General features: G+C 45.3%; 3 protein-coding genes across 10 annotated transcripts in view; 1 reads left to right on the top strand and 2 right to left on the bottom strand.

The window, feature by feature from the left end:
• LOC120998305 (gastrula zinc finger protein XlCGF26.1-like) overlaps window positions 1–26,924 on the top strand; it is a 4,064,644-nt gene that overhangs the window by 697,645 nt on the left and 3,340,075 nt on the right. The window lies entirely within an intron of this gene.
• Window positions 1–26,924, bottom strand: part of LOC120998356 (zinc finger protein 420-like) — an 870,654-nt gene that overhangs the window by 543,200 nt on the left and 300,530 nt on the right. The window contains exons 3-4 of one of the 2 annotated variants that reach the window (XR_005778333.1): window positions 20,550–20,673; window positions 18,502–18,555 (exon numbers count right to left, since the gene is read on the bottom strand). The exons of the other annotated variant lie outside the window; for it this stretch is intronic. The gene's annotated coding sequence lies outside the window, so the exon portion shown is untranslated. Of the gene's footprint in view, window positions 1–18,501; window positions 18,556–20,549; window positions 20,674–26,924 lie in introns of those variants that run through there. 2 annotated transcript variants of the gene reach the window in all.
• LOC120997437 (gastrula zinc finger protein XlCGF26.1-like) overlaps window positions 16,286–26,924 on the bottom strand; it is a 296,047-nt gene continuing 285,408 nt past the window's right edge. Inside the window, exon 3 of the mRNA XM_040427514.1 lies at window positions 16,286–17,613. Coding sequence (XP_040283448.1) covers window positions 16,286–17,551 — 1,266 coding nt within the window. The 5' untranslated portion in view covers window positions 17,552–17,613. The remainder of the gene's footprint in view (window positions 17,614–26,924) is intronic.

Here is a 26,924-nt window from a genome sequence, read left to right as displayed (position 1 = left end):
GGTGTCTCCTGTAGCTGTCCTTCTGGCTGTAGGAACGATCCCGCTGCTTGCCACCAATGTAACGGACCGTTTCAGCAGACAAGGGGTTAAAATCCGTTTAGGCGATATGCCCCTTTTCTGAGAGACAGGCACAGCTACTGCAGGACACCAACCTCCCGAACTGGATACAAAGTAGCACTCCAAACTGGAACCTCACGAATAGCTGCTAGCAGACGAACAGGGATCAGCTTACACTTCTGGCAATCGGTCCTCTAACAGCATACAGTGAATCCCCCCAATAACGAGACAAGGCTCCGTGTTGAGGGTCAAGCAGTGGTCTGACTGTACTTCCCGTACAGCCTCTTTTATTCATAAACCACAAACATAGTACTGCCCACAGGGGTTTGAAATACAACCAATCAGTAATTTACAACACATACAATGTAACTACAGCAACCAATCGTTCACGCCCCCAGAGGACCAGAATGAAGACTGTGACATAGGACAGATACAACATATCCCCACAATGCATCATGGTCTCCTCCTCTCTGTCCCGGAGACAACCTGAGGAGCAATCCAATTATCTCTGAGGACAAAGGGAGATCGCCAATACACATGTGAGGACAACAGAACAGACATCACCATTTAAACACACAATGGGACAATGGCACAATAGAAACACACCCAGCATTTCCTCCCAAGCTGACAAGTTACACTTATTATAAATTGTTACAACTTTGTGAGTTTACATTGGCCATACATATAACTAACATCAATTTAAACAGTATAACTTGGGGACAAACCTATCCAAAATTCACTTGAGTAGGTTCAGGGGTTTAAAAGTTAGTATATGGCCCATAATCCAGGGGCAAGAGGCCAGCAGCCAGTCCTCTCCAAAACCCAGTGGCGAGGTTGGTTTCGCCACAAACACCAAGGTGGAGAGGTATTGCTCCCTTTACAGGGAGGACAACCTGGTGGCTATAGATGCTCTGTCAATCCCATGGAGGTTCAGGCTGGCCTACATCTTTCCTCCAATTTCCTTGATACCAAGGGTCTTGATGAAAATCAGGCAGGACCAAGCGTCAGTCATCACCATTATCCCATACTGGCCGAAAAGAGCTTGGTTTACCCAACTCTTACAGATGAGTCGGAGTCAATTTCTGAGGCTTCCCCCAGAGAGAGTACTGGTGTCGGGGGACACCCAGATCTCCTCAAATCTTCAAATGTTCAACCTGACGGCCTGGGGGTTGATCAGTCCCTTCCAAGGATAGTAGGCTATCAGGGTCTGTCTTGAGAACCTTAGAGCACTCCAGATCAGAAGCTACCAATAAGGCCTACTCCAGAATCTGGAAGATTTTTTCATCCTGGTGTACTAGGCATCAGCAAACATCCGCTGAAGCTTCCATCCCGATAATTCTCCAATTTCTACAAGACGGTCTGGACAAGGGGCTATCACCCGCTACCCTTAAAGTGCAGATTTCAGCAATCTCTGCTTGTCTCAACAGAGCTGTTTCTCAAGACCCCCTTATCAAGAGATTCCTGAAGGGAGCCTCAAGATTATAGCCTACAGTAATCAGACCTATCCCTGTTTGGGATTTATCGGTCGTGCTCAGGGGGTTAGCATCTCCCCCCTTTGAGCCTCTAGAGGAGGCGGGATTCAAGTTCCTGACCTGGAAGATCACCTTCTTGTTGGCTGTTACCTCTGCAAAGCGAGTTGGAGAACTCCAGGCTTTTTCTGCCTTTGAGCCTTTTACAAAGTTCCTGCAGGATCGGGTACTTCTCAAGTTTTTGCCTACTTTCATTCCAAAGGTTCCTTCCTTTGACAATATCAACCAGGTGATCTCCCTGCCAACTTTGGCTCCACCCCCCTCCTCTGAAGAATACATAGTTATTCCTCATTTGGCCGGACAGTGTTATCTTCCGCCAGGCATGAGGACCCTCCCATGGGGGTTTCTACTTGCTAAATCCCCATCTGTGCCACTGGTTAGGACGTAAGGGAATCGTTAATTTCTAACGATAATTTGTTTTCCCTTAGTCTTAACAGTGGCACACAAATTCCCCCCCCCCCCTTTTTTAGTTTTATCGTAATTGTGGTTATTTTTGTCTACTTGTAATTACACGATGTCCTGAGGGTCACGCCCCTCTTTATTGGGGGCAGGGAGGGCGTGTATATGTTCAGTTCTTTTATTTCATTAAAATTTCCACCTGTCCTAACCAGTCCACAGGGGCAGAATACCCCCATCTGTGCCACTGTTAGGACTAAGGGAAAACAAATTATCGTTAGAAATTAACGAAGCCATTTAGTAGCAGGTGTGGTTTTCTCTTGGTGCCGGTGTATGGCTAAGTAATACTCTGCAGGGGGCCCATAGAGTCAGTCTGGAGTCTGCAAGAAGCACAGTTGATTTCCCCGGAGGCTTATAAGTGGTTTGTTGTAATGCTCTGCAGGGGGGGGGGGGGTTGCTGTAATGTTCTGCAGGGGGGGAGGTTTGTTGTAATGCTATGCAGGGGGGGTTGCTATAATGCTCTGCAGGGGGAGGTTTGTTGTAATGCTCTGCAGGGGGGAGGTTTGTTGTAATGCTCTGCAGGGGGGTTGCTGTAATGCTGTGCAGGAGGGGGGTCGCTGTTATGCTCTGCAGGAGGGGGGTCGCTGTAATGCTCTGCAGGAGGGGGGTCGCTGTAATGCTCTGCAGGAGGGGGGTCGTTGTAATGCTCTGCAGGAGGGGGGTCGCTGTAATGCTCTGCAGGAGGGGGGGTCGCTGTAATGCTCTGCAGGAGGGGGGGTCGCTGTAATGCTCTGCAGGAGGGGGGGCGCTGTAATGCTCTGCAGGAGGGGGGTCGCTGTAATGCTCTGCAGGAGGGGTACATAGAGTTGTTTTCTCAGCACTTTCAATGTAACAGGTGAGTTTTTCTATGGGTCAATAGCTGGGTAAGGGTCTGCGGGGGGATATCTGGGTCTATAGCTGGGTAAGGTTCTGCGGGGGGGATATCTGGGTATATAGCTGGGTAAGGTTCTGTGGGGGGATATCTGGGTGTATAGCTGGGTAAGGGTCTGCGGGGGGGATATCTGGGCTATAGCTGGGTAAGGTTCTGTAGGGGGAGATCTGGGTGTATAGCTGGGTAAGGGTCTGCGGGGGGGTATCTGGGTCTATAGCTGGGTAAGGTTCTACAGGGGGGAAATCTTGGTCTATAGTTGGGTAAGGGTCTGCGGGGGGATATCTGGGTCTATAGCTGGGTAAGGTTCTACGGGGGGGAAATCTGGGTCTATAGTTGGGTAAGGTTCTGCGGGGGGATATCTGGGTCTATAGTTGGGTAAGGGTCTGCGGGGGGATATCAGGGTCTATAGCTGGGTAAGGTTCTGCGGGGGGATATCTGTGCAAAATCTAAACTGATCCGTTTAATTCCGGTATTGAGATCCTCTGCCGTGTCTCAGTACCGGAATTAACAACGCCAAGTGTGAAAGTAAAAAACCTACAAAGACTGTCAGGCCGCTTATGATTAAATGTTACTTTATTACAAAATTACATATATTTTACAAACATAATTAAAAAGAGAACATGGAGCAGGAGAAAAGAGAAGACGACATCAACTGGAGGATAAACACAGGCAGCGCTGGGGAAACACATGTGACCTAGGTTATATCACGTGATCGCGCCGCCATGTCAGCACGGAATCCTGTCACCAAGTATCGCGAGTTCGTGTCTCCACCATCAAAGAACCATTGCAGATGACGTCATGGGAACAGGATAAAGAATCAATAATGGTATAAATGTTATGAAATAACAAACACAAAAGAAAAGAAACAGAACGAGAAAGGAAGGGAGACAAAGGGACGGCCGCCAAAAATAAAATGAAGAAAAGAGAAGAAAAAAGCAGCATAATTAGATTATAAAATTTCGATCCATGATTCGAAAATAAATATTGATGAAAAAATTTTGATGGAAAGAACCAATAAACAAAACTATCGATAAAAATAAAAAATAATAATAATAATGAAAAAATATGAAAAAATGATGATGCTAAAATGGAAAATAATGAGTCAAAGTATATCAATACATAGGTGTGAACGTGTCCTGATACATCCTTTACATGTGTCACTGACAGAGGGCATAAAAATCGTTCATGGAAAAAGGGGGGGGGAGGGAAGGAAAAAATTCAGCATGATTAAATTATGTAAATTTCGATCCATGATTCGAAAATAAACATCGATGAAAAAAATTTATTGATGAAAAAAAATCAAATAAATGATTGAAAGGAGCTATTTATGAAACGGACAATCTAAAGAAAAAGGAAGAAGGGATAATACTAAGATATAAAAAGGTGAATGAAATCTATCAGAGTGTGTGTTAGATGTGACCATGTCCTATACTCTGTACATGTCACCTGCAAAATGAAAAACAGAAGTGCATCATTACAGTACGTAATTGTGTAAAACCAAAGGTGAGAGCTACATGATGCTATAGTGAGATGCAGACATGTCTGTAATGGATCTACTATTGTCACGACCATGGTCATGGTCGTGACTTCTGGATCCGCATGCAGTTGCCTGCGGTTTGGTTTTATTGTCAGCCACATGGTGAGGGCTGCTGGTTTGTTGCCGCTGGCAACGTGATTGTACTCGGCAGTATAGCAGCCTGAGGAGCTGTTGCTAGGCAGCTTGCTGTCAAGTGCATGTGGTTACACCTGGTTGGGTGTGTGTGTGTGTGTATGTCTGCACTTTCCATGTTTGGTGTGCACAGGGTTGTTTGTGTGTTCACTTCCCCTTTAAGTTGCTGTCTTGTCCCTGGTGTGAGAAGGGTTAATTCCCTTCCTAGACTGTGAGCACTGGGTGTGTCTGTGTGGGTGTGGCTACTTGGGCCTATATAGCCTCTGCTGTGAGCAGTAGTCAGAGGGGTACTTCAGCCATGGTCTGCTGGAGTCATCCTCCTACCTAATACCATCTGCCAGTGAGGGCCACCCTTGTGGTCATAGCAAATGTTATATGATGTTCAGTCAATGTTGTTTTCCTTCTGTTATTTAATGCAGCTATGGATCTGGGTTCCTGTCTGTATGTGTGTTGGCTGTGTCCTTTTAAGTATGGTGTGGACGTCAGCAAGGCTGTGGCAGGTAGGTGGAACTAGTGCAGTTCACCTGCCATATCCATAGGTCTGTTTTTGTATCCCTTTTCCTTGCAGCTTGGCCAGTGAGACTCCTGTTCCTCCGTGTTCAGCTGTCTACCCAGTTCCTAGCTCAGGGATCGGCGGAGGGTCAGTAGGGATCCGAGGTTCCTAAGTATGAGCCCTCCTACCTTCAAGGTCGGCTCATGCAGCTAGGAGTCAGGGTCAGATTAGGGAAGCTCTAGGAGGTGACCTGCTCCCTACAGGGAGTGCAGAATTATTAGGCAAGTTGTATTTTTGAGGATTAATTTTATTATTGAACAACAACCATGTTCTCAATGAACCCAAAAAACTCATTAATATCAAAGCTGAATATTTTTGGAAGTAGTTTTTAGTTTGTTTTTAGTTTTAGCTATTTTAGGGGGATATCTGTGTGTGCAGGTGACTATTACTGTGCATAATTATTAGGCAACTTAACAAAAAACAAATATATACCCATTTCAATTATTAATTTTTACCAGTGAAACCAATGTAACATCTCAACATTCACAAATATACATTTCTGACATTCAAAAACAAAACAAAAACAAATCAGTGACCAATATAGCCACCTTTCTTTGCAAGGACACTCAAAAGCCCGCCATCCATGGATTCTGTCAGTGTTTTGATCTGTTCACCATCAACATTGCGTGCAGCAGCAACCACAGCCTCCCAGACACTGTTCAGAGAGGTGTACTGTTTTCCCTCCTTGTAAATCTCACATTTGATGATGGACCACAGGTTCTCAATGGGGTTCAGATCAGGTGAACAAGGAGGCCATGTCATTAGATTTTCTTCTTTTATACCCTTTCTTGCCAGCCACGCTGTGGAGTACTTGGACGCGTGTGATGGAGCATTGTCCTGCATGAAAATCATGTTTTTCTTGAAGGATGCAGACTTCTTCCTGTACCACTGCTTGAAGAAGGTGTCTTCCAGAAACTGGCAGTAGGACTGGGAGTTGAGCTTGACTCCGTTCTCAACCCGAAAAGGCCCCACAAGCTCATCTTTGATGATACCAGCCCAAACCAGTACTCCACCTCCACCTTGCTGGCGTCTGAGTCGGACTGGAGCTCTCTGCCCTTTACCAATCCAGCCACGGGCCCATCCATCTGGCCCATCAAGACTCACTCTCATTTCATCAGTCCATAAAACCTTAGAAAAATCAGTCTTGAGATATTTCTTGGCCCAGTCTTGACGTTTCAGCTTGTGTGTCTTGTTCAGTGGTGGTCGTCTTTCAGCCTTTCTTACCTTGGCCATGTCTCTGAGTATTGCACACCTTGTGCTTTTGGGCACTCCAGTGATGTTGCAGCTCTGAAATATGGCCAAACTGGTGGCAAGTGGCATCTTGGCAGCTGCACGCTTGACTTTTCTCAGTTCATGGGCAGTTATTTTGCGCCTTGGTTTTTCCACACGCTTCTTGCGACCCTGTTGACTATTTTGAATGAAACGCTTGATTGTTCGATGATCACGCTTCAGAAGCTTTGCAATTTTAAGAGTGCTGCATCCCTCTGCAAGATATCTCACTATTTTTGACTTTTCTGAGCCTGTCAAGTCCTTCTTTTGACCCATTTTGCCAAAGGAAAGGAAGTTGCCTAATAATTATGCACACCTGATATAGGGTGTTGATGTCATTAGACCACACCCCTTCTCATTACAGAGATGCACATCACCTAATATGCTTAATTGGTAGTAGGCTTTCGAGCCTATACAGCTTGGAGTAAGACAACATGCATAAAGAGGATGATGTGGTCAAAATACTCATTTGCCTAATAATTCTGCACTCCCTGTATTTCTGTCATCCTGGCCGAGCAGCCACTAACATCTTCTGGCATCGCACGGCTGAGGATTTCCCCCATCCTCAGCCGTGACAACTATGTACTTAATGCATATATACACGCATATCTGAAAAATATTCCATATAAAAATATATAGGAGTGTAAAATATGCTCTATATATATATAGGCACAAAACTTGTGATGTATGTGACAAAATGGACGAGGGGAAGTTTAGAAAGTGTGTGTGTGATGAACACCGTGATGAATGATGCGTGTACATACAGTTAGTGACATACCGCACAGTAATCTAGAATGGATGCCGTCAGGGAAATGGTCGCCAATCCTATAGTTGAACAACTATATGTGCATGATTGTCGCACATTGATGTGGCCCTACCAATAAACTCTTAAACGGCCCATCCTGGTGCCAACTAAACCCATGTGCAGAACGTAACTGTATGTAAAAAGTTGCCACATAATGTGGGAACTAACATCCTTAATGGAAATTGCTTGCAAGGATTGCAGCCGCCTCTTGTTCACAACCCAACCCTTCCATACGTGAATGGTGTCCCATGACTTCCATTTGCCCAAGCCACTTCCTGAAACCTCCATCAATATTGCAAAGTCACTGACTATACAATATGTAAAGAGTGTATCAACGTGGTGAGTATGAGTATACAGGCCCCATGGATGACCACAAAAAAGGGGGGTCAAAAGCTGTTAAAAGGTCGCAAAGCGAACATTAAAAAACAAGACCTACTTGGATGTGGAGACCCGAAGTTACTCTACAAAGACGTATAAATATGAAGAAAAACCGGTAGATTCATTCAAGCCATTTGGACACAACGTGTTTAGTTTCCAAATCAACTTGCATTCAAGCTGTGACAATCTTTTTGATATGTCCCCACCTCTAATATTTTTTAGAACCCAATCGATCACCCAAACCTTCAGGTGCGTGGGGTTACAGTAATGATATGACTTAAAATGTCTAGCCACCGGTTTTAGGTTGCTCAAATCTCTCTCATTGGTTGCTGACATGATATCTCTAACATGTTCACGCACCTTAACTTTCAGCTCCCTTGTGGTTAAACCCACATACATTTTTGGGCAGGGGCATTTCGCATAGTAGACGACTGCTGTACTTGTACATGTGAGACACTGTGTTATTTGAAATGTTTTCCCATGGGTCGAATCATTGAAAGAGGTTGCTCTCTCCATGTTTGGACATGCGATGCATTTTCCACATGGGACAAAGCCCCATCTTGGTTTCCTTATCCCTGAGAACATTGGCTGAATTTGTTTCAAGGATAAGACTACGGACAAGATAATCTCTCAGATTTTTAGAACGTTTGGCCGTTACCAATGGACCAGAAGATACATATTTTACAAGGATGGGGTCAACAAAACAGGCCAAAACCTTTTTAAAATGTCCTTCATCTCGAACCATCTACAATAAAAGGTCATGACTAGAGTTTAGCGGACACCTGGATGTTCGGGTTCGACGGGTTCGGCTGAACTTCGGAAAAAAGTTAGAGTTCTGGACACGAACTTGACCCCAAACCCGAACCCCATTGAAGTCAATGGGGACCCGAACTTTTGAACACTAAAATGGCTGTAAAAATGTCATGAAAAGGGCTAGAGGGCTGCAAATGGGGTCAAAATGTGGTTAAGAGCATGGCAAGTGCTCTGCAAACAAATGTAGATAGGGAAATGACTTAAAATAACATAAAAAACGTAAAAATAAAAAATAATAATCTTGATCTAGGAGGACCAGGTCCATATGGAGAAGGAGGTTGAGGAGGCGGTGTAGGTGAAAGTGGCGGTGGAGGAGGTAGCCTACACTGCTTTTTGGTTTTAAATTTATTTAAATTTTTTTAAATTAGGGTACACCCCAAAACATTGGGAAATATAACCCTCCAGTCGTGCTAGACACACGTTCAGACAATACACTGGCTGCAGGGCAGGCCAGCACCTTCAAGGGGTAAAGGGCAAGCTCAGGCCATGTGCCTAATTTGGAGACCTAGAAGTTGTCAGTCAGTTCGTATAGGCGTGTGCACACATACAGCTCCAACATGTCGCACGTCCCCGTGATGTTCACGATCCAATTTGATATCTGCTCTATCAACTTTCGATGTTCTTTTATGCGCCTTACCATGGTGATCACGGGTGGCGGGGAATCAGGGTTCCAGGCCAGAGAGGGAGCGTGAGAAAGAGAGACCAAATTTAAGGGAGATAAATTTATTTAAAAAATTTGGGATCAAGAAGAAATGTGGGAAAAGTTATTGAGGCGCAAATGTGGGACAAATTACAGAAGCCCAAATGTGGGCCAAAAGAGTCAAGCGGAATTGTGGGAAAAGCTATTGAGGCGCAAATGTTGTCCAAAAGAGTATAGCGGAAATGTGGGACAAATTATTGAAGCTTAAATGTGGTACAACTTGCTTAAGTTTAAGCATTGAATGAAAGGAAGCGGCGCTCATCAATTACAGAAGCATTTCAGAAATTGTATTCCCTGTCACTATTGCAGAGCAGGGGTTTATTCACGTCTAATATTGTATAATGTCAACCCAAGAATGTAACAGAACAGAACACGGCTCGTTTCCATGGTTACCAACCACCTGCAATCCAGCAACGGTGGCCGTGCTTGCACATTATAGAGAAAAATCACCAGCCTCTCTGGTGGCCGGGACCATGGGAGTGCACATACGCTAGTGCTTTATCCTATACTGTGCAAGCACGACCACCACTGATGGATTGGGGGGTGGTCTGTAACCATGGAAACGAGCAGTGTATAACGTGGTGGAAAAATGAATCCAGCCAACAATGGAAGCAATATAGAGAATCACAACACATTAGTAAGTGGCTTGTATTAACTTTCTCTACATGATAACCGCCACTTACTGAAGTGAGAGGACGCCTTTAAGTGAGCAAACCCCTATTGCACCCTAAAGTAAATGAACCCTGTATTGCACTCCAAATGAAGTAAACCCCTAATGTACGTGAACTTCCAATGCACCATAAAGGAAGTGAACCCGCTAATGCAATTTAACGCAAGTAAACGCACTTTGCACTCAAGTATTTATTTGTATGTAAATCCCACAGTTCAAACAGTAGATCTAGATCTCATTGTGACCCTGACCTGTGAAGAAAGTCAGAGATGGTATTTAGCCTCACACTGAGCTTCTGATACTTGACTATATCTGACCCTGTCCTGAAATAAACACTGTACAAGTGAGAAGTGAGACTATTGAATGTTATTTTCTCATTTACATTATGTGCTGGTAAGTTGAGGGATGTCCTATCCGGCGTCTCTTGTAGATATAAATAAGGTTCTATGGTTCCAAGATAACCTGAGCTGATAACAGACAGAGGGACCAGGTCCTTTAGCTGGCTAGGATTCAGACTCTACCGAGAGGAGAGAACTGGAGGAGCTGGAGGCTTCTAGTACTGCAGGCGCCTTTATGAGGAGAGGAGAGGCTGGAAATCCTCCAGGGACAAGAGCATTAGTGAGATCCAGAACCGCACTTACTGCTCCTGGAGAGACCCCGCTTCTCAGAGCCCCCAGCACCGGGGATAAAGGGGGATTCTGGAGAAATGGCTGATACCAGAGAGAAGAAGAGGCTCCAGACACCACAGCAGTGACTACCGACCAGGACCTGCTCTGGATCTGCTGCACTGCAAGAGCTGAAGGACCTGGGATGATGTCACCGTCATGTGATCAGTGCAGGGGGCGGAGCTCAGCAGTGGAGAGAAGTGGTAGAGAAGGACCTGGGATGACGTCACTGTCATGTGATCAGCGCAGGGGGTGGGGATCAGTGGTGGAGAGAAGGACCGGGGATGATGTCACCATCATGTGATCAGGAGGGGCGGAGCTCAGCAGTGGAGAGAAGTGGTAGGAAAGAACCTGGGATGATGTCACTGTCATGTGATCTTTAAGCTAGGGGCGGAGCTCAAATGTGGAGAGAGTGTGATCATGAAGGACCTGTGATGATGTCACCATCATGTGACCAGTGCTGGGGTAGGGGCGGAGCAGTGGAGAGGAAGAATAAAATGTTGGACTGATGAATTCATTGTGACAGTGAAGGACATGCTGGGAGTTGTAGTCCTCTCCTCTTCTATCTCCTCCTATCTGGACATGCTGGGAGTTGTAGTCCTCTCCTCTTCTATCTCCTCCTATCTGGACATGCTGGGAGTTGTAGTCCTCTCCTCTTCTATCTCCTCCTATCTGGACATGCTGGGAGTTGTAGTCCTCAGCACTTTGTAGTAGGACCCCCATCCGTTCCCCTCTGAGGAGTTGTAGTTATTTCCCGGTCGGCTGTTCTCAGGACCTATAGACTCTCGTTCACACGGTAACATTGATGATGAATGAGAACTCCCTGTATCAGGACCTGATGACATCACGTTGTAGAGGCTAGACTGGAGGTTTACATCAGGAGAACTCCCATCATCTATCTGCAAGGAGACTGTATAGACGTATAGTGGGGTAGGTTGTCCATGCAGCCCCCTGCAGAGAAGAGCAGTGAGACCCTCATCATCCAGGAGAATAAACTGGAGACTCAGGATCCCTCCACTGGGCATCGATCAGGGGATCCCTACCCTACACTGCGCTGCTATGGTCCGACTGCGACACACAGCATTATAAATCAGTGGAACGCCGTGCGCTCCGGTGACATGAGCAGCCTCCATAAGAGGAAATCACGCCCACACACAGAGCATGGTAACCGCAGAGGACACGCTCCGCTGAAGGAGCCTAACAGAATCAGAAGGCAATTCATCACCAGACGCGGCAGGTACAGAATCCGGCGAGGAGGGCACTGGACCTGGCATGTGGCTAGCGTCCATCCCTTCAGCTGACGTCTCCATGTAATTCCAGGAGCGACCTCCACCATTACAGTGGAGGCTGCACATTATGCACCGTTCCAGATCTGTTTTATTTGGGGATGTTCTGGTTGGGAGGAGGGGGAACGGTCCAGATGACGCCTTAGGGTTTACTCTCATTATTTTTCTTCATACCCAAAACCTGCGTAAAATAATATGCGGATCATCTCCTGGAACGTGAAAGGACTTAGACCCCCCAGAAGCGTACGATGGTCCTTCGTCAGGAGACACATCTGGCAGCTGATGATTTTGTTAGGATGCAAGAACTATGGGTGGGTAATGTGGTGGGTTCTCCGGCTGTACATGGGAAGGCGCGTGTTTTGATCTTACTTCATAAACGGGCGAGAGCACGGCTCTTGGGGGAGAGTGCAGATATGGAGGGTCGGAGGGTTCAGATGTTGTTGGACACCCCTATAGACCATCTAAGCATCATTGTCTTCCAATCTTACCCAATATAAAATTGTTGGGGGAGATCAAGACACGGTATTGAACCCACTGGAGGATAGAAAAAGTACGCTCCGGGGGGCGCCACCACCCAGGTTGAGAGATACAATTCTATTTGTTTTCTGTATGGCGGAAGGATCATCCAGGTGATGGAGAATTCACTCATTATTCGCACCCCCATGCATCATGGCCGCATATAGATTATTATAGATTTAGAATGAAGGTCCAAGACACCAATGTTGGAGATCTTGTGATCTCAGATGGAGATACAAGACACTAGTTTGCGGGGATCGGAATATGTCTGGAGATTTCAAGCTTTTCTGAGTGATAATGAAGCCATTATAACACGGCTTCTGGTTAGGCCTCACACAATGCAGACCATCAGACCCAACCAATACTTTTCTGGGAAATTTCCAAAGCGGTAATCAGGGGCAAATTGATCTCACATTTGGTGTATTGGCGAAAAAAGTCTGACCATCAATACTCCCAGGTGAGTGATTCCTTGAGATCTGCAACTTTAATAACTCACCTCTCCCGCTTTCTGACCACAACATCCTTTAGTCTCACAAATCCACACCCTTACCTATTACACATACAGAAATCTGCAGGCCATTGACCCTCCTACACTTACAGACACTCTACACTCATCATTATCCCCAATCTCTTCCCTCTCCTGCCCTGATCTGTGCTGGATTATCTTCTCTTGCAAGCTTTTGAATTGAGCCCTGCCTCAGCTGATCCGTGCACACAGAGGATTTGGTGAGCTGGACTTTTGTTACATTGTGCTGGTTTACCCTCAGAAGCACCCTGGACAAAGTAGCGCCCCCTACCCTCAGAACCTCCAAACACAAACCAAAGCAGCCCTGGTCAACACCGCAAACTTGCTTTCTCCAGCATTGCTCCAGGAGTGCCAAACGTCTATGGAGAAAAACTCACACACCTGAGAATTTGCTCCATTACAAATTCATGATAAGAACCTATAACTCTGCCCTTCATCTTGCCAAACAGACCTACTTCACCATCCTAATCTCATCACTGTCCAACAACCCAAAAAAACTCTTTGACTCTTTTCACTACCTCCTCAGACCTAAAGTGCAGGCACCTATAACAGACCTCCGTGCTGAAGATCTGGCCCCCTACGTCACAGAGAAAACACCCGGCATGAAATCAGCTCCCAGCCGCTAAGTGTCATCGATCCCCTTCCCCTCTCATCTCCTTTGGCTTACTGTCCACATTTGACCCAGTCATGGAAGAAGTCTCCAGGCTCCTCTCTTCTTCTCGTCGTACCACATGTACTACTGCCCCCAGTCCCTTACACCTATTCCAGTCTCTCTCTCCCGCTGTCACCACTCACCTAACAAAAATCTTGAACTTCTCTCTTCTCCTTTTTCAAATGCTCTATCGTTACTACATTATTAACAAAAAACATCTCTTGACCCATCCTGCACAAGTAACTACAGACCAACTCTCCAATCTTCTGGAGCGTCTGGTCTACTCTCGCCTCATCCGCTATCTCTCTGCTCACTCTCTCTTTGATCCATTACAATCGGGTTTCCGCACCCTACATTCTACAGAAACTGCCCTCACCAAAGTGACAAATGACCTCCTGACAGCAAAATGCAACAGTGACTACTCTCTGCTCATTCTCCTCTGCCTCTCTACAGCTTTTGACACTGTAGACAACCATCTCCTACTCACCATGCTCCAATCTATCAGCCTAAAGGACACTGCCTTTGCTTGGTTTTCTTTATATCTTTCTGACCGCTCTTTCAGTTTATTATTCGCTGGCTCCACTTCTTCTCCTTTCCCTCTTGTTGTTGGGGTTCCTCAGGGTTCAGTCCTAGGCCCTCTCCTCTTCTCTCTGTACACAGCCCCAATTAAACAGACCATCAGCAAATGTGGTTTCCAGTACCATCTCTATGCTGATGACACACAACTATATACTTCATTCCCCGACATAACGTCTACTGTATTACAGAACACCAGTGACTGTCCTTCCACCATCTCTAACATTATGTCCTCTCTCTATCTGAAACTGAATCTTTCAAAAACTGAACTTCATGTGTTCTTTCCATCTACAAACCTACCTAATCCATCTCAGTGTATGGCGCCATCATCACATCTAGGTGGCATGCCGGCTCTCTTGGTGTTATGTTTGACACTGATCTTTCCTTCACCCCACATGTTCAAGATATTGCCTGTTTATGTCACCTGCACCTCAAAAACATCTCTAGAATCCACACCTTTCTCACTATGGAAACAACAAAATCTCTCATTGTTGCCCTGATCCATTCTGGTCTTTATTACTGTAACTGACTATTAATTGGTCTCCTTAATGCAGCAGCCAGGATCCACTGTCTAACTGCTACTCTGATGTCTCCACTCTGTGCCAGTCATTGCACTGGTTGCCCATACAGTATAGAATCCAATTTAAACTGCGCTCACCCACAAAGCGCTCCACAGTGCTGCACCCCCGACCTCTATGTCCATCATTGCCATCAGGTCAGAAATCAGTGGGACATACAGTAGGTATACCCATCTACTTTTCTGGGAAGTCTGACTAGAAGTGGTTTTCATGAAAGAATTGTGACAAAAAACAACAACATTTCAACATGCCAAGCGACTTAACTATGCGCAAAAACATATGAACCGTGGAGTAGAAAAATGGCAGCAGGTGGTCCAGACTGATGAGTCAAAATTTAAATTTTTTGACTGTAACAGAAAACAGTAAACCTGGTGGAGGTTCCTTGAAAGTTCGGGGCTGCATTTCGGCAAATGGAATTGGGGATTTGGTCAGGATTAATGGTGTCCTCAATGCTCATAGATATTGGCAGATACTTATCCATCATTCTTCATTGTACGAGAGGCTGCCGTAGGATAATGTGAAATATAATTTGTTAGAAAGACTTAAGATCTGCTGAACGTAGACCCAGCAACTTGTCCATGACACTAAACATACAAAATGAAGGGGTTTTAAATTGCCAAATTGAAGTCAGGACCTAAATTCTTTCAGTATGCTGTGGAAAGTAAAACTGGACATGTCTCAATAGGCACATCTTGTATGGGTCCACGAGCTGTCCTTTTAAAAACAGACAGCACACAACAGAGAAAACCGGTCACATGAATGGAAAGATTTACATTTCTTATGTTATCCTTGCCTGGAGATAGTTTTCGACAATGGAGCAGAACCAGGTATTCATGTATTCAAGACAGAAAATTAAGCGGCAGATCTTGGAGAGAAAAAATTTGTTAAACGAATGATTATGAATTTAATTTATGATAGTTTTTTTTTTGCTTAATTCTATCACTATCATCATTGTATGTATACTGTATGATAAGAACAAATATCAATATATGCCCCATGAATCAAACAAGGTTCATGGGGCAACTCATCTTCTGACAGTAAACAAGGCTCTTCTTTTCCTCCTTAGGCTACTTTCACACTAGCGTTTTTGCTAGATCCGGCAGGGTTCAGCAAAAACTCGTCCGTTACTGATAGTACAACCATCTGCATTCGTTATGAACGGATCCGGTTGTATTATCTTTAAAATAGCCAAGACGGATCCATCATTAACTCCATTGGAAGTTAATGGAGGACGGATCCTTTTTCTATTGTGGCAGATTGTGCCAGAGAAAACGGATCCGTCCCCATTGACTTTCATTGGGGGTCATGACGGATCAGTTTTTCCCAGGGCGGAAAGCAAAATACAACATGCCTCGGGTTTGCTCTCCGTTATGATAACAGAGCGGAATGCTTTTTGGAGCATTCTGTTCTGTTCAGTTTTGTCCCCATTGACAATAAATGGGGTCAAAACTGAAGCGTTTTTTTTCCGGTATTGAGACCCTATGACGGATCTCAATACCGGAAAACGATAGTGTAAAAATAGCCTTATACCGACAATGCTTATCATCCATGGATCGCGGCCACTATTGATCTCAGGGAAATATAAATTGGGTTTGGCAGATCTGGGCTAATTCCACCCAAAAAAAAAAAAAACTCTCTTATTGGTGGTTAAATATCTGAAAATAACCTGATGGGTTAAACATCTGTTTTTGTATACCCAACACTACAAGCAAAATTTTATTTCTTTCCTCTGTGACTTCTCTGATGATACTTAAGACTGGCATTACAAATAAAAGATCTCCCACATTCTGAACATGAATACGGCTTCTCTCCTGTGTGAAGTCTCTGGTGTATAACGAGACTTGATGAATGTGCAAAGGATCTCCCACATTCAGGACATGAAAATGGCTTCTCTCCTGTGTGAAGTCTCTGGTGTTTAACAAGACTTGATTTATATGTAAAGGATTTGCCACATTCAGAACATGAAAATGGCTTCTCTCCTGTATGAGTTCTATTATGTTGAAGAAGAAATGATTTCTCCATAAAAGATTTCTCACATTCTGAACATGAATACGGCTTCTCTCCTGTGTGAAGTCTCTGGTGTTTAATAAGACTTGATGTCTGTGCAAAGGATTTCCCACATTCAGGACATGAAAATGGCTTCTCTCCTGTGTGAATTCTCTGATGTACAACAAGACTTGATGTCTGTGCAAAGGATTTCCCACATTCAGGACATGAAAATGGCTTCTCTTCTCTGTGATTTCTCTGATGTATAACGAGATTTGATATCTGTGCAAAGGATTTCCCACATTCAGGACATAAAAATGGCTTCTCTCCTGTGTGAAGTCTCTGGTGTAAAACAAGACCTGATTTATGTGTAAAGGATTTGCCACATTTAGAACATGAAAATGGCTTCTCTCCTGTATGAGTTCTATTATGTTGAAGAAGATGTGATTTCTCCATAAAAGATTTCTCACATTCTGAACATGAATATGGCCTCACTCCTGTGTGGACTCTCTGATGTTCCCTAAGTTTGGCTTTACTAATGAAACATTTCCCACATTCTGAACATGGAAATGGCTTCTCTCCTGTGTGACGTTTCTGATGTTTAACCAGATCTGATTTATTTGTAAAACATTTCCCACATTCTGAACATGGAAATGGCTTCTCCCCTGTGTGAATTCTCTCATGTATAATAAGATATGATTTATTTGTAAAGCTTTTACCACAGTGTGAACAGGGAAATCTCCTCTTTCTTGTGCGAGTTTTCTTACATGTAATAACATGTGATTGTGGAGTATTTGTGGTAACAATCTGTGATTGGTCAGGAAGAGGTTCACCATGATTAGGAGGATTATATGATAGATCTGGACTTGTTTTAACAATCTGACATTGGTCACTGAAAGGTTCCTCATAATTATTTGGATTACGTGGTAGATCTGTAATGAGAAGTTCTGGATATACAATCAGGGTAATGAGGTTTTCTCCTGCAGAGTGCGGCATGATGGCTTCATCTTCTACTTGCGATAAAATGACGGTTCCCTCAGAGTTCTTATTGGCATTTCCTGTTAGGATGTAAAATGGATTTTATTAATTTTTATTTCACCACAGTCTAGGAACAGACATGTTGGTTGAGCCAAATCCAGAATCCTTCCTTTATATTTACTATTCCTTTGGAGCCGGTAACTATAGGCCACAACATAATGGAAATGAATGAATAACTCGATGATTGACCTTTTTTCAATTTCAAAAATAAGTTTACTACTAGTTAAGTGAGGTCAGTAGTTAGCCTGCAATCAATAAATCTGTGGCATTTTACAGTACAAGCAAATAAGATAAGATTTTAATGAATCTGAGAAAAACCTGATGCGTAAACTAACCTGCAGTTTGTCTATTTATGCTGTGGGTAACCAACACAGATCTCTGAACTCCACAGCTAATCTGCATGTAACACATCTCTTAGGACCTTGCCCTAACAAAAAACCTGCAGCCCTACGTGAGATCAGTAAATATTCTTAGATTGCTGTGATCGCTATTCACTGTAAGACCTAAGTGGTTAAATAGCTGGGATCGAAACTACCTCCGATCCCGGCAGCAGGCAGATCTCCAGTGTAAACCACAGCCATCACCCATTGTGTATGGAGCTGCCTCAGCTTACTTGTGGTCACATGGACTGGAATGTCCTCCTCCACCTCACTCTTACACGGGGGATCGCCCATCATCCGCTCTTCTTCATCCTCCACTTTAATATCAGTCAGATCTTCCCCCTGATTTGTCATCTGTAACAATTTAGTACAATACAGCAGACAGGTGGGAAATCTAACAGATCCACATAAGAGACCCCCACCATCTATGACCCCTCTATGACTGCAGGACCCCCCTATATAGATGTGTATAGGGCTCAGCTCCATCTACCTGATGGTTCTCTGGGAGCTTTTCCTCTGGACAGTCCTGGGAATACAGAGGACGGGGACATCTCTCGGGGGGATTTCTCCTCCTGGATCCATCTGTGGAGACACAAGCACACAGTGACTGAATACATGGCCTCCTGTAGATCTCTCTATAGATCAGACACTTCTCTCAGCTCATTCATTGCTAGATTTAGTGATCGGGGCCTAATAACAATGTTCTGCTCCTCACCAACTTTCTGCTAAACCAGAACAAATCCAGTCACCACACATAGAATAATTCACCACTAGGACCCTCACAGATCATGAGAACAGGGGTCCTGTGTCCTCACATGGATGGATAGGTGGCTGCACATGTCTGCTGCTCCACTCACTGTCAGTAGAAATGCTGGAGATAGCTGGTAAGTTGAGGAAGGAGGACATGTGCTACGTCCACTCCACTCCAAATGAGGACACAGGATCCTTGTTCTTATGATCAGTGAGAAAAAAAGGAGCAGACATTTATCCCCTGTCCTGTGAAGAGAGGAGAAGTGTTTATTAAGGGAGAAGTCTTTCATGTAACTGTTGATTCTATATCCCCCGGCTTCTTACAGGAGAGGTCGGATCATTTATAACCAGAGCAGACTGTGCTCCGCTGCTGATAACAGAGAGGAATAACCCTGGCTGGTCTGATGGCCTCCACCGCTATATCCACGTTCTACTGCAGGAACATCCACATTCAGATACACTAATTTAAAGAAAAAAATTAACACACCCATAAGCCCCATGTATACGGCACGGCGCAGGTTCTCCTGCAGGACCCTCTGTATAGAAAATTTAATCTACTGTACCGGCCGATGGAGGCCAAGAGGACACTATATCTGTCAGGTGGATGGAGTCTATGGAGAAGTGTGATGTACACTCACCTAAAGAATTATTAGTGCCCCCATACTAATACGGTGTTGGACCCCCTTTTGCCTTCAGAACTGCCTTAATTCTAGGTGGCATTGATTCCACAAGGTGCTGATAGCATTCTTTGGAAATGTTGGCCCATATTGATAGGATAGCATCTTGCAGTTGATGGAGATTTGAGGGATGCACATCCAGGGCACGAAGCTCCCATTCCACCACATCCCAAAGATGCTCTATTGGGTTGAGATCTGGTGACTGTGGGGCCATTTTAGTACAGTGAACTCATTGTCATGTTCAAGAAACCAATGTGAAATGATTCGAGCTTTGTGACATGGTGCATTATCCTGCTGGAAGTAGCCATCAGAGGATGGATACATGTTCTCATTCTGTTTACGCCAAATTTGGACTCTACCATTTGAATGTCTCAACAGAAATCGAGACTCATCAGATCAGGCAACATTTTTCCAGTCTTCAACAGTCCAATTTTGGTGAGCTTGTGCAAATTGTAGCCTCTTTTTCCTATTTGTAGTGGAGATGAGTGGTACCCGGTGGGGTCTTCTGCTGTTGTAGCCCATCCGCCTCAAGGTTGTGCGTGTTGTGGCTTCACAAATGCTTTGCTGCAGACCTCGGTTGTAACGAGTGGTTATTTCAGTCAACGTTGCTCTTCTATCAGCTTGAATCAGTCGGCCCATTCTCCTCTGACCTCTAGCATCCACAAGGCATTTTTGCCCACAGGACTGCCGCATACTGGATGTTTTTCCCTTTTCACACCATTCTTTGTAAACCCTAGAAATGGTTGTGCGTGAAAATCCCAGTAACTGAGCAGATTGTGAAATACTCAGACCGGCCCGTCTGGCACCAACAACCATGCCACGCTCAAAATTGCTTAAATCACCTTTCTTTCCCATTCTGACATTCAGTTTGGAGTTCAGGAGATTGTCTTGACCAGGAGCACACCCCTAAATGCATCGAAGCAATTGCCATGTGATTGGTTGACTAGATAATTGCATTAATGAGAAATAGAACAGGTGTTCCTAATAATTCTTTAGGCGAGTTTATATTGGAAATGTAGGCTCTAACGTGATGTGACCGGAGAATAACATGTGGAGCTCCTACATTACATGTCATTACACACGTGTACACACTGCACATGACCGGACTGAGGCTCTAACACGGCCTCTTCTCACCTCGTCTCTTCTTACCTGGTGATGTCAGAGGCCGGGGAGCCTCCATGTTGGCCTCCTTGTACAGATCCTTGTGTCCTTCTACATACTCCCACTCCTCCATGGAGAAATAGACCGCCACATCCTGACACCTTACAGGAACCTGACAACACAATGACACCGTCATCACCCAGACCCCTCCAGTGCTGTTACTGGAGAATTTCCCAGCATTCCCAGCAGTGTCACCTCTCCAGTCAGCAGCTCCATCATCTTGTGGGCGAGTTCTAGGATCTTCTTCTCATGTATCAGGGGAGGAGGCTCTGTAATGGGGGTCCTGCTCCACCCTCCTGACTCATGGATGATGGGAGTCCCCCCCGATGTCTTCTTCACTATGGTGTAATCCTGTGGATGGAGAGAGACACTTAGGGAAATAAATTCCTTCCTGACTCCAGATCTACACTCAGAATCCCTCCCTGGATCATGGCTCAATCTCCAGTAATCTAGTCACTAGAAGCTGGAATATTATTACCCTCCAGACCTCCAGGCCCCTTCTGGACTCTTCTAGAGAATCCCCCATGACTCCTTCCTCTGGCAGAGAGCTCCATAGTCTCACTGCTCTTACAGTAAAGACTCCTCTTCTATGTTGGTGGAGAAACCTTCTTTCCTCTAGACGTAGTGGAGGCCTCCTTGTTGTAGTCCAGTATCATCTAGATGTCAGACTAGTGGTAGAAATTCTCCTCCAGTCCACACTCCGGCCATCTCCTCCTCTGCTTCCTCTCCTCCTGGGTACAACGTGCCTACTTACCTTCTCATGGCTCCTACAACATGACTATTGGTCTCCATGATCCATCACTGACCATACTGATGGCTGATCTTCAGGTTCTCCGTCACTTGGAAGGTCTGGAGGCCATTCTCCAGGACCCTGGACTCTTCCTATCACTTCCTATGATAGATTCTCCTTCCCAATGTCTGACTTGTTACAGAATACAATAAAGAGGAGAGAAATCTAGAAAAGTTTACCTCTCCGCTCAGCAGGGAGATGATCTCCAAGGTGAAGTCTAATAATCTTCTGCTGATCTCCTTCCTGTCCATCCTTGGTGGTCATTCAGGAGAAGAGGAGAGAACTGGAGGAGCTGGAGGCTTCTAGTACTGCAGGCGCCTTTATGAGGAGAGGAGAGGCTTGAAATCCTCCAGGGACAAGAGCATTAGTGAGACCCAGAACCGCACTTACTGCTCCTGGAGAGACCCCGCTTCTCAGAGCCCCCAGCACCGGGGATAAAGGGGGATTCTGGAGAAATGGCTGATACCAGAGAGAAGAAGAGGCTCCAGACACCACAGCAGTGACTACCGACCAGGACCTGCTCTGTATCTGCTGCACTGCAAGAGCTGAAGGACCTGGGATGATGTCACCGTCATGTGATCAGGAGGGGCGGAGCTCAGCAGTGGAGAGAAGTGGTAGGAATGAACCTGTGATGATGTCACCATCATGTGATCAGTGCAGAGGGCGGAGCTCAGCAGTGGAACGAAGTGGTAGAGAAGGACCTGTGATGATGTCACTGTCATGTGATCTTTCAGGTAAGGGCGGAGCTCAGATATGGAGACAGGGTGATCATGAAGGACCTGTGATGATGTCACCATCATGTGATCAGTGCTGGGGTAAGGGCCCAGCAGTGGAGAGGAAGAATAAAATGGTCGATTGATGAATTTATTGTGACAGTGAAGGACATGCTGGGAGTTGTAGTCCTCTCCTCTTCTGCCTTGTCCTGTAATGTCCTCTGATATCACATAATAACAGGCTGGACATGCTGGGAGTTGTAGTCCTCTTCTACCTCCTCCTGTAATGTCCTCTGATATCACATAATAACAGGCTGGACATGCTGGGAGTTGTAGTCCTCTCCTACCTCCTCCTGTAATGTCCTCTGATATCACATAATAACAGGCTGGACATGCTGGGAGTTGTAGTCCTCTCCTACCTCCTCCTGTAATGTCCTCTGATATCACATAATAACAGGCTGGACATGCTGGGAGTTGTAGTCCTCTCCTACCTCCTCCTGTAATGTCCTCTGATATCACATAATAACAGGCTGGACATGCTGGGAGTTGTAGTCCTCTCCTACCTCCTCCTGTAATGTCCTCTGATATCACATAATAACAGGCTGGACATGCTGGGAGTTGTAGTCCTCTCCTCTACCTCCTCCTGTAATGTCCTCTGATATCACATAATAACAGGCTGGACATGCTGGGAGTTGTAGTCCTCTCCTACCTCCTCCTGTAATGTCCTCTGGTATCACATAATAACAGCCTGGACATGCTGGGAGTTGTAGTCCTCTCCTCTTCTATCTCCTCCTATCTGGACATGCTGGGAGTTGTGGTCCTCTCCTCCTATCTGGACATGCTGGGAGTTGTAGTCCTCAGCACTTTGTAGTAGGACCCCCATCCTTTCCCCTCTGAGGAGTTGTAGTTATTTCCCGGTCGGCTGTTCTCAGGACCTATAGACTCTCGTTCACACGGTAACATTGATGATGAATGAGAACTCCCTGTATCAGGACCTGATGACATCACGTTGTAGAGGCTAGACTGGAGGTTTACATCAGGAGAACTCCCATCATCTATCTGCAAGGAGACTGTATAGACGTATAGTGGGGTAGGTTGTCCATGCAGCCTCCAGTGAGACCCTCATCATCCAGCAGATTATCCTGGGAGCGAGAATAAACTGGAGACTCAGGATCCCTCCACTGGGCATCGATCAGGGGATCCCTACCCTACACTGCGCTGCTATGGTCCGACTGTGACACACAGCATTATAAATCAGTGGAACGCCGTGCGCTCCGGTGACATGAGCAGCCTCCATAAGAGGAAATCACGCCCACACACAGAGCATGGTAACCGCAGAGGACACGCTCCGCTGAAGGAGCCTAACAGAATCAGAAGGCAATTTATCACCAGACGCGGCAGGTACAGAATCCGGCGAGGAGGGCACAGGACCTGGCATGTGGCTAGCGTCCATCCCTTCAGCTGACGTCTCCATGTAATTCCAGGAGCGACCTCCACCATTACAGTGGAGGCTGTACATTATGCACCGTTCCAGATCTGTTTTATTTCGGGAATGTTCTGGTTGGGAGGAGGGGGAACGGTCCAGATAACGCCTTAAGGCAGTCATCCTCAAACTGTGGCCTTCCAGCTGTTGCAAAACTACAACTCCCAGCATGCCCGAACAGCTTACAGGTATCAGCCTACAGCATGGCATTGTGGAAGTTTTAGTTTTACAGCTGGAGGGCCACAGTTTGAGGATGCCTGCCTTAGGGTTTACGCTCTGTCTACCGCTCTACAAATGACTTACGACTGACGTCCACCACTTTACTGCTTTCTCTAGTTCTTATTAGGAGTGGTTTTAACATCCCAAATGATGATCCAAACTCTTCTCTTGGCCTCTCTCGACTTACTTGCTCTGCCACACATAAGGCAGATATTAGTCACCTGGCCTGCAACACAATGGCGGAGCTTTCACTGCCACGCTGTCCATGTAGCACATGGCCGACAACTCATGGTAATAAAAGAGAGAAATAGCAGCGTCTCCCCTGGACGATGTTCTCACTGGAGCCGAGTTATTTGTCTTTGTGCACAAAGGTTTATACTTTTCAGTCCCTCCTCCTAAGGATGTCTGGTGTGCAGTACTCATGTCCTGTGAGTCAACTACTCAGGAATGTGGCCTGGTGGTCATCACCAGGACAGAACCATGGCTTTGTTTACTAACTATCCCTAACTCACTAAACTAAAAGGAATGTAAAAGGCAAAATTATAGTTAAAGCACAAAGAACCAATCAGTACTTAATTTTAAAAAATATGCTTCTAACACAACCGTAAAGCTCTCCCATTTCTGCAATTAACCCCCAGCAACTTATTGACACCCTACAGCTATCACTGGACCCAATCTCTTCCCTCTCTTGCCTGGAACTGGCTGCCAATCATTACAACCATACCCTCAAAACCACCCTGGACGAAGCAGCTCCCATTAGACTCCAACCTTCCCATCACAGAATGTGGGCAACCTTGGCACACACCTGAAACACGTTTTCTTCAGCGATGCCCTAGATGTGCCAAACATTTATGGAGAAAATCACGAATGTCTTCAGAGCTGAACCCAGACATACCCTTATTTTCACCCCGGCAGCCCCCCTGAGGCTAGCATCTCATGCTCCGATGCGCTCCCTTGCCCTGTGCTAAATCGTGCAGGGCAAGCAATCTTTTATTTACAATAACACACTGCCGGGTGGAAACTTCCATCCAGCAGTGTGTTCGGTGATGTTACCGGCTCTGATGGGCGGGCTTTAGTGCTGCCCTAGCCGTTTTACTGGCTAGGATAGAGCTAAATCCTGCCCATCAGTGCCGGTGACGTCACCGGGCTTCCTGGCAGCCCCATGGAGAGCCCCGGTACGTCACCGAATCTCCAAAAAATGCCTTTGCCCTGCACGATTTAGTGCAGGGCAAAGGAGACAATAGGAGCATGAACTGCTCTGATGCTCCTGTCAGGGGGGCTGCCGGGGTGAAAATGGGGATATGTCCGGGTTCAGCTCTGAACCCGGACAATCCCTTTAATTCTCTTTCTGTTCCTTTTCAGTCCAGTCAAACAGAAGCCCTGACAGCTTATCTCTGAATTCCTGGCAGCTCATACTCATTTACCCATATTCTTATCAGCTTGGAAATAACTAAGCTATAATGAGTGTTCATGAGCTGTTAGGAGATCAAGGATAAGAGTTACACATAGGCTGTCATCTGACAGGACTGTGTAAGCAGAAAGTGATAGCCTGCAAATGTACTGAAAGGTAACCCCTGTAATCAAGAAAACCATTGAAAATGTTTAAACAGAACAAAAAAATTCAGCCAAAAAATTAGTAAAATGGAATCATAAAAAAAATTACCCAAAAGGTGTCCATAGTCTTTAACCCAAAAACTCTTTCCTTCACCTTGCCAAACAAGCCTATTTCACTTTTTCTCATCTGCTCACTTTCAAATAACCCCAAATGACTCTAAAACTTTTCACTCCCTTCTCAGCTCTACAGCTCTTGTGCCCATCACCGACCTCTGTACTGAAGATCTGGAAACTTCTTCAAAGATAAGATTGAAAACAACTGGCAGGAAATAATCTCCAGGTACCCAACCAACTTCAACCCCTCCACTTGTTGTCTACAGAAGAAGTCTCCTCTCTTCTTCTCCTGGACTACCTGCAGAGGTGATTCTGTTTTCTGACACCTCCCCCAGTGCCTCTCCCCAGCTGCCATTACTCACCTAAATACAATATTTAACCTCTTTCCGAAATCTCTTGACCTATGCCGCTAACTACAGACCTCCAGACCTGTCTCTAGTGTCCCATTCTGTGGTTTTAAATGGTGAAATCAAAGCCTGGCCCTAAATCATATCAGTATGCTGGGAAAAGTAAAACTGGCTGTGCATGCTCTCCATGGAAACAAGAATGGAGATTGCTTGGAGTCTCTGCATTATAACGGAGCACCACATGAAGCCAAAGGACCACGCTTTGTTCGGCCACATATTAGAGCATTGATTTTGCTTGCCACGTGAAGGACTGTGCTGGTGGTATACTCTTCTTACTGGTGAATAGATTATGCATGGGTATTGTATTGTATGGGTCCGTGTGGGGAGATTTGCACATCTTGACCTACTCCTAGTTCCATCTTTGCAAATACTTTTATAAGTGTGAATGGGACCTTATAATAAACTCTTGCTGAAGGCTGTTTATGACAGAGGGGCAGCACCAGGTATTCGCGACACATAAAAGAGGCAGCAAATGATTGTAAATTCTATTTATTAGTTTTTATCTTAATTTCATCACCTTTGTCATTATATACGATATGAATGAAGATCAAATATCGATATGTCCACGTTACATAACAGTCTACAAGGGGAGTCCTTCCTCTGGAGTCTGCCGCAGTGTGGGTGGAGGTATGAATACACTAAGAAGATGCAAGGTTCATGGGGACTTCATCTTCACTGCTCTGACAGTAAACAAGGCTCCTCTTTTCTTTCTTATACCTACAATGTTTTTCTCGAAGGTAAATATAATTAGTGTTTGGCAAATCCAGGAGTTTTCCACTCAAAAAATAAATCCCATTTAGTGTTGGGTTATACATCTGGTTTTGCATTTCCAACACCGCACACAGGAATTTAGTTTCTTTTCTGATGAGTTTCAAATTTTGATTTTATTATAAAACATTTGTTCACATTTGGAAGATGTGGATGGTTTCTTTCCTATGTGACTTCTTTGATGATCCCTAAAGGCACATTTACATGCGTAGATGAGCAACAGATTGTCGAGAAGAAAGCTTGCCTTACCGACAGTCGGCTGCTCGGTCATTGAAGGTGAAGCACTGCATTTACATGCAACGATCCCCTCCACAG

This window comes from Bufo bufo, chromosome 4 (assembly GCF_905171765.1).
Source record: "Bufo bufo chromosome 4, aBufBuf1.1, whole genome shotgun sequence".
Classification (NCBI taxonomy): domain Eukaryota; kingdom Metazoa; phylum Chordata; class Amphibia; order Anura; family Bufonidae; genus Bufo; species Bufo bufo.
This window is presented reverse-complemented; position numbering and strand designations above follow the sequence as displayed.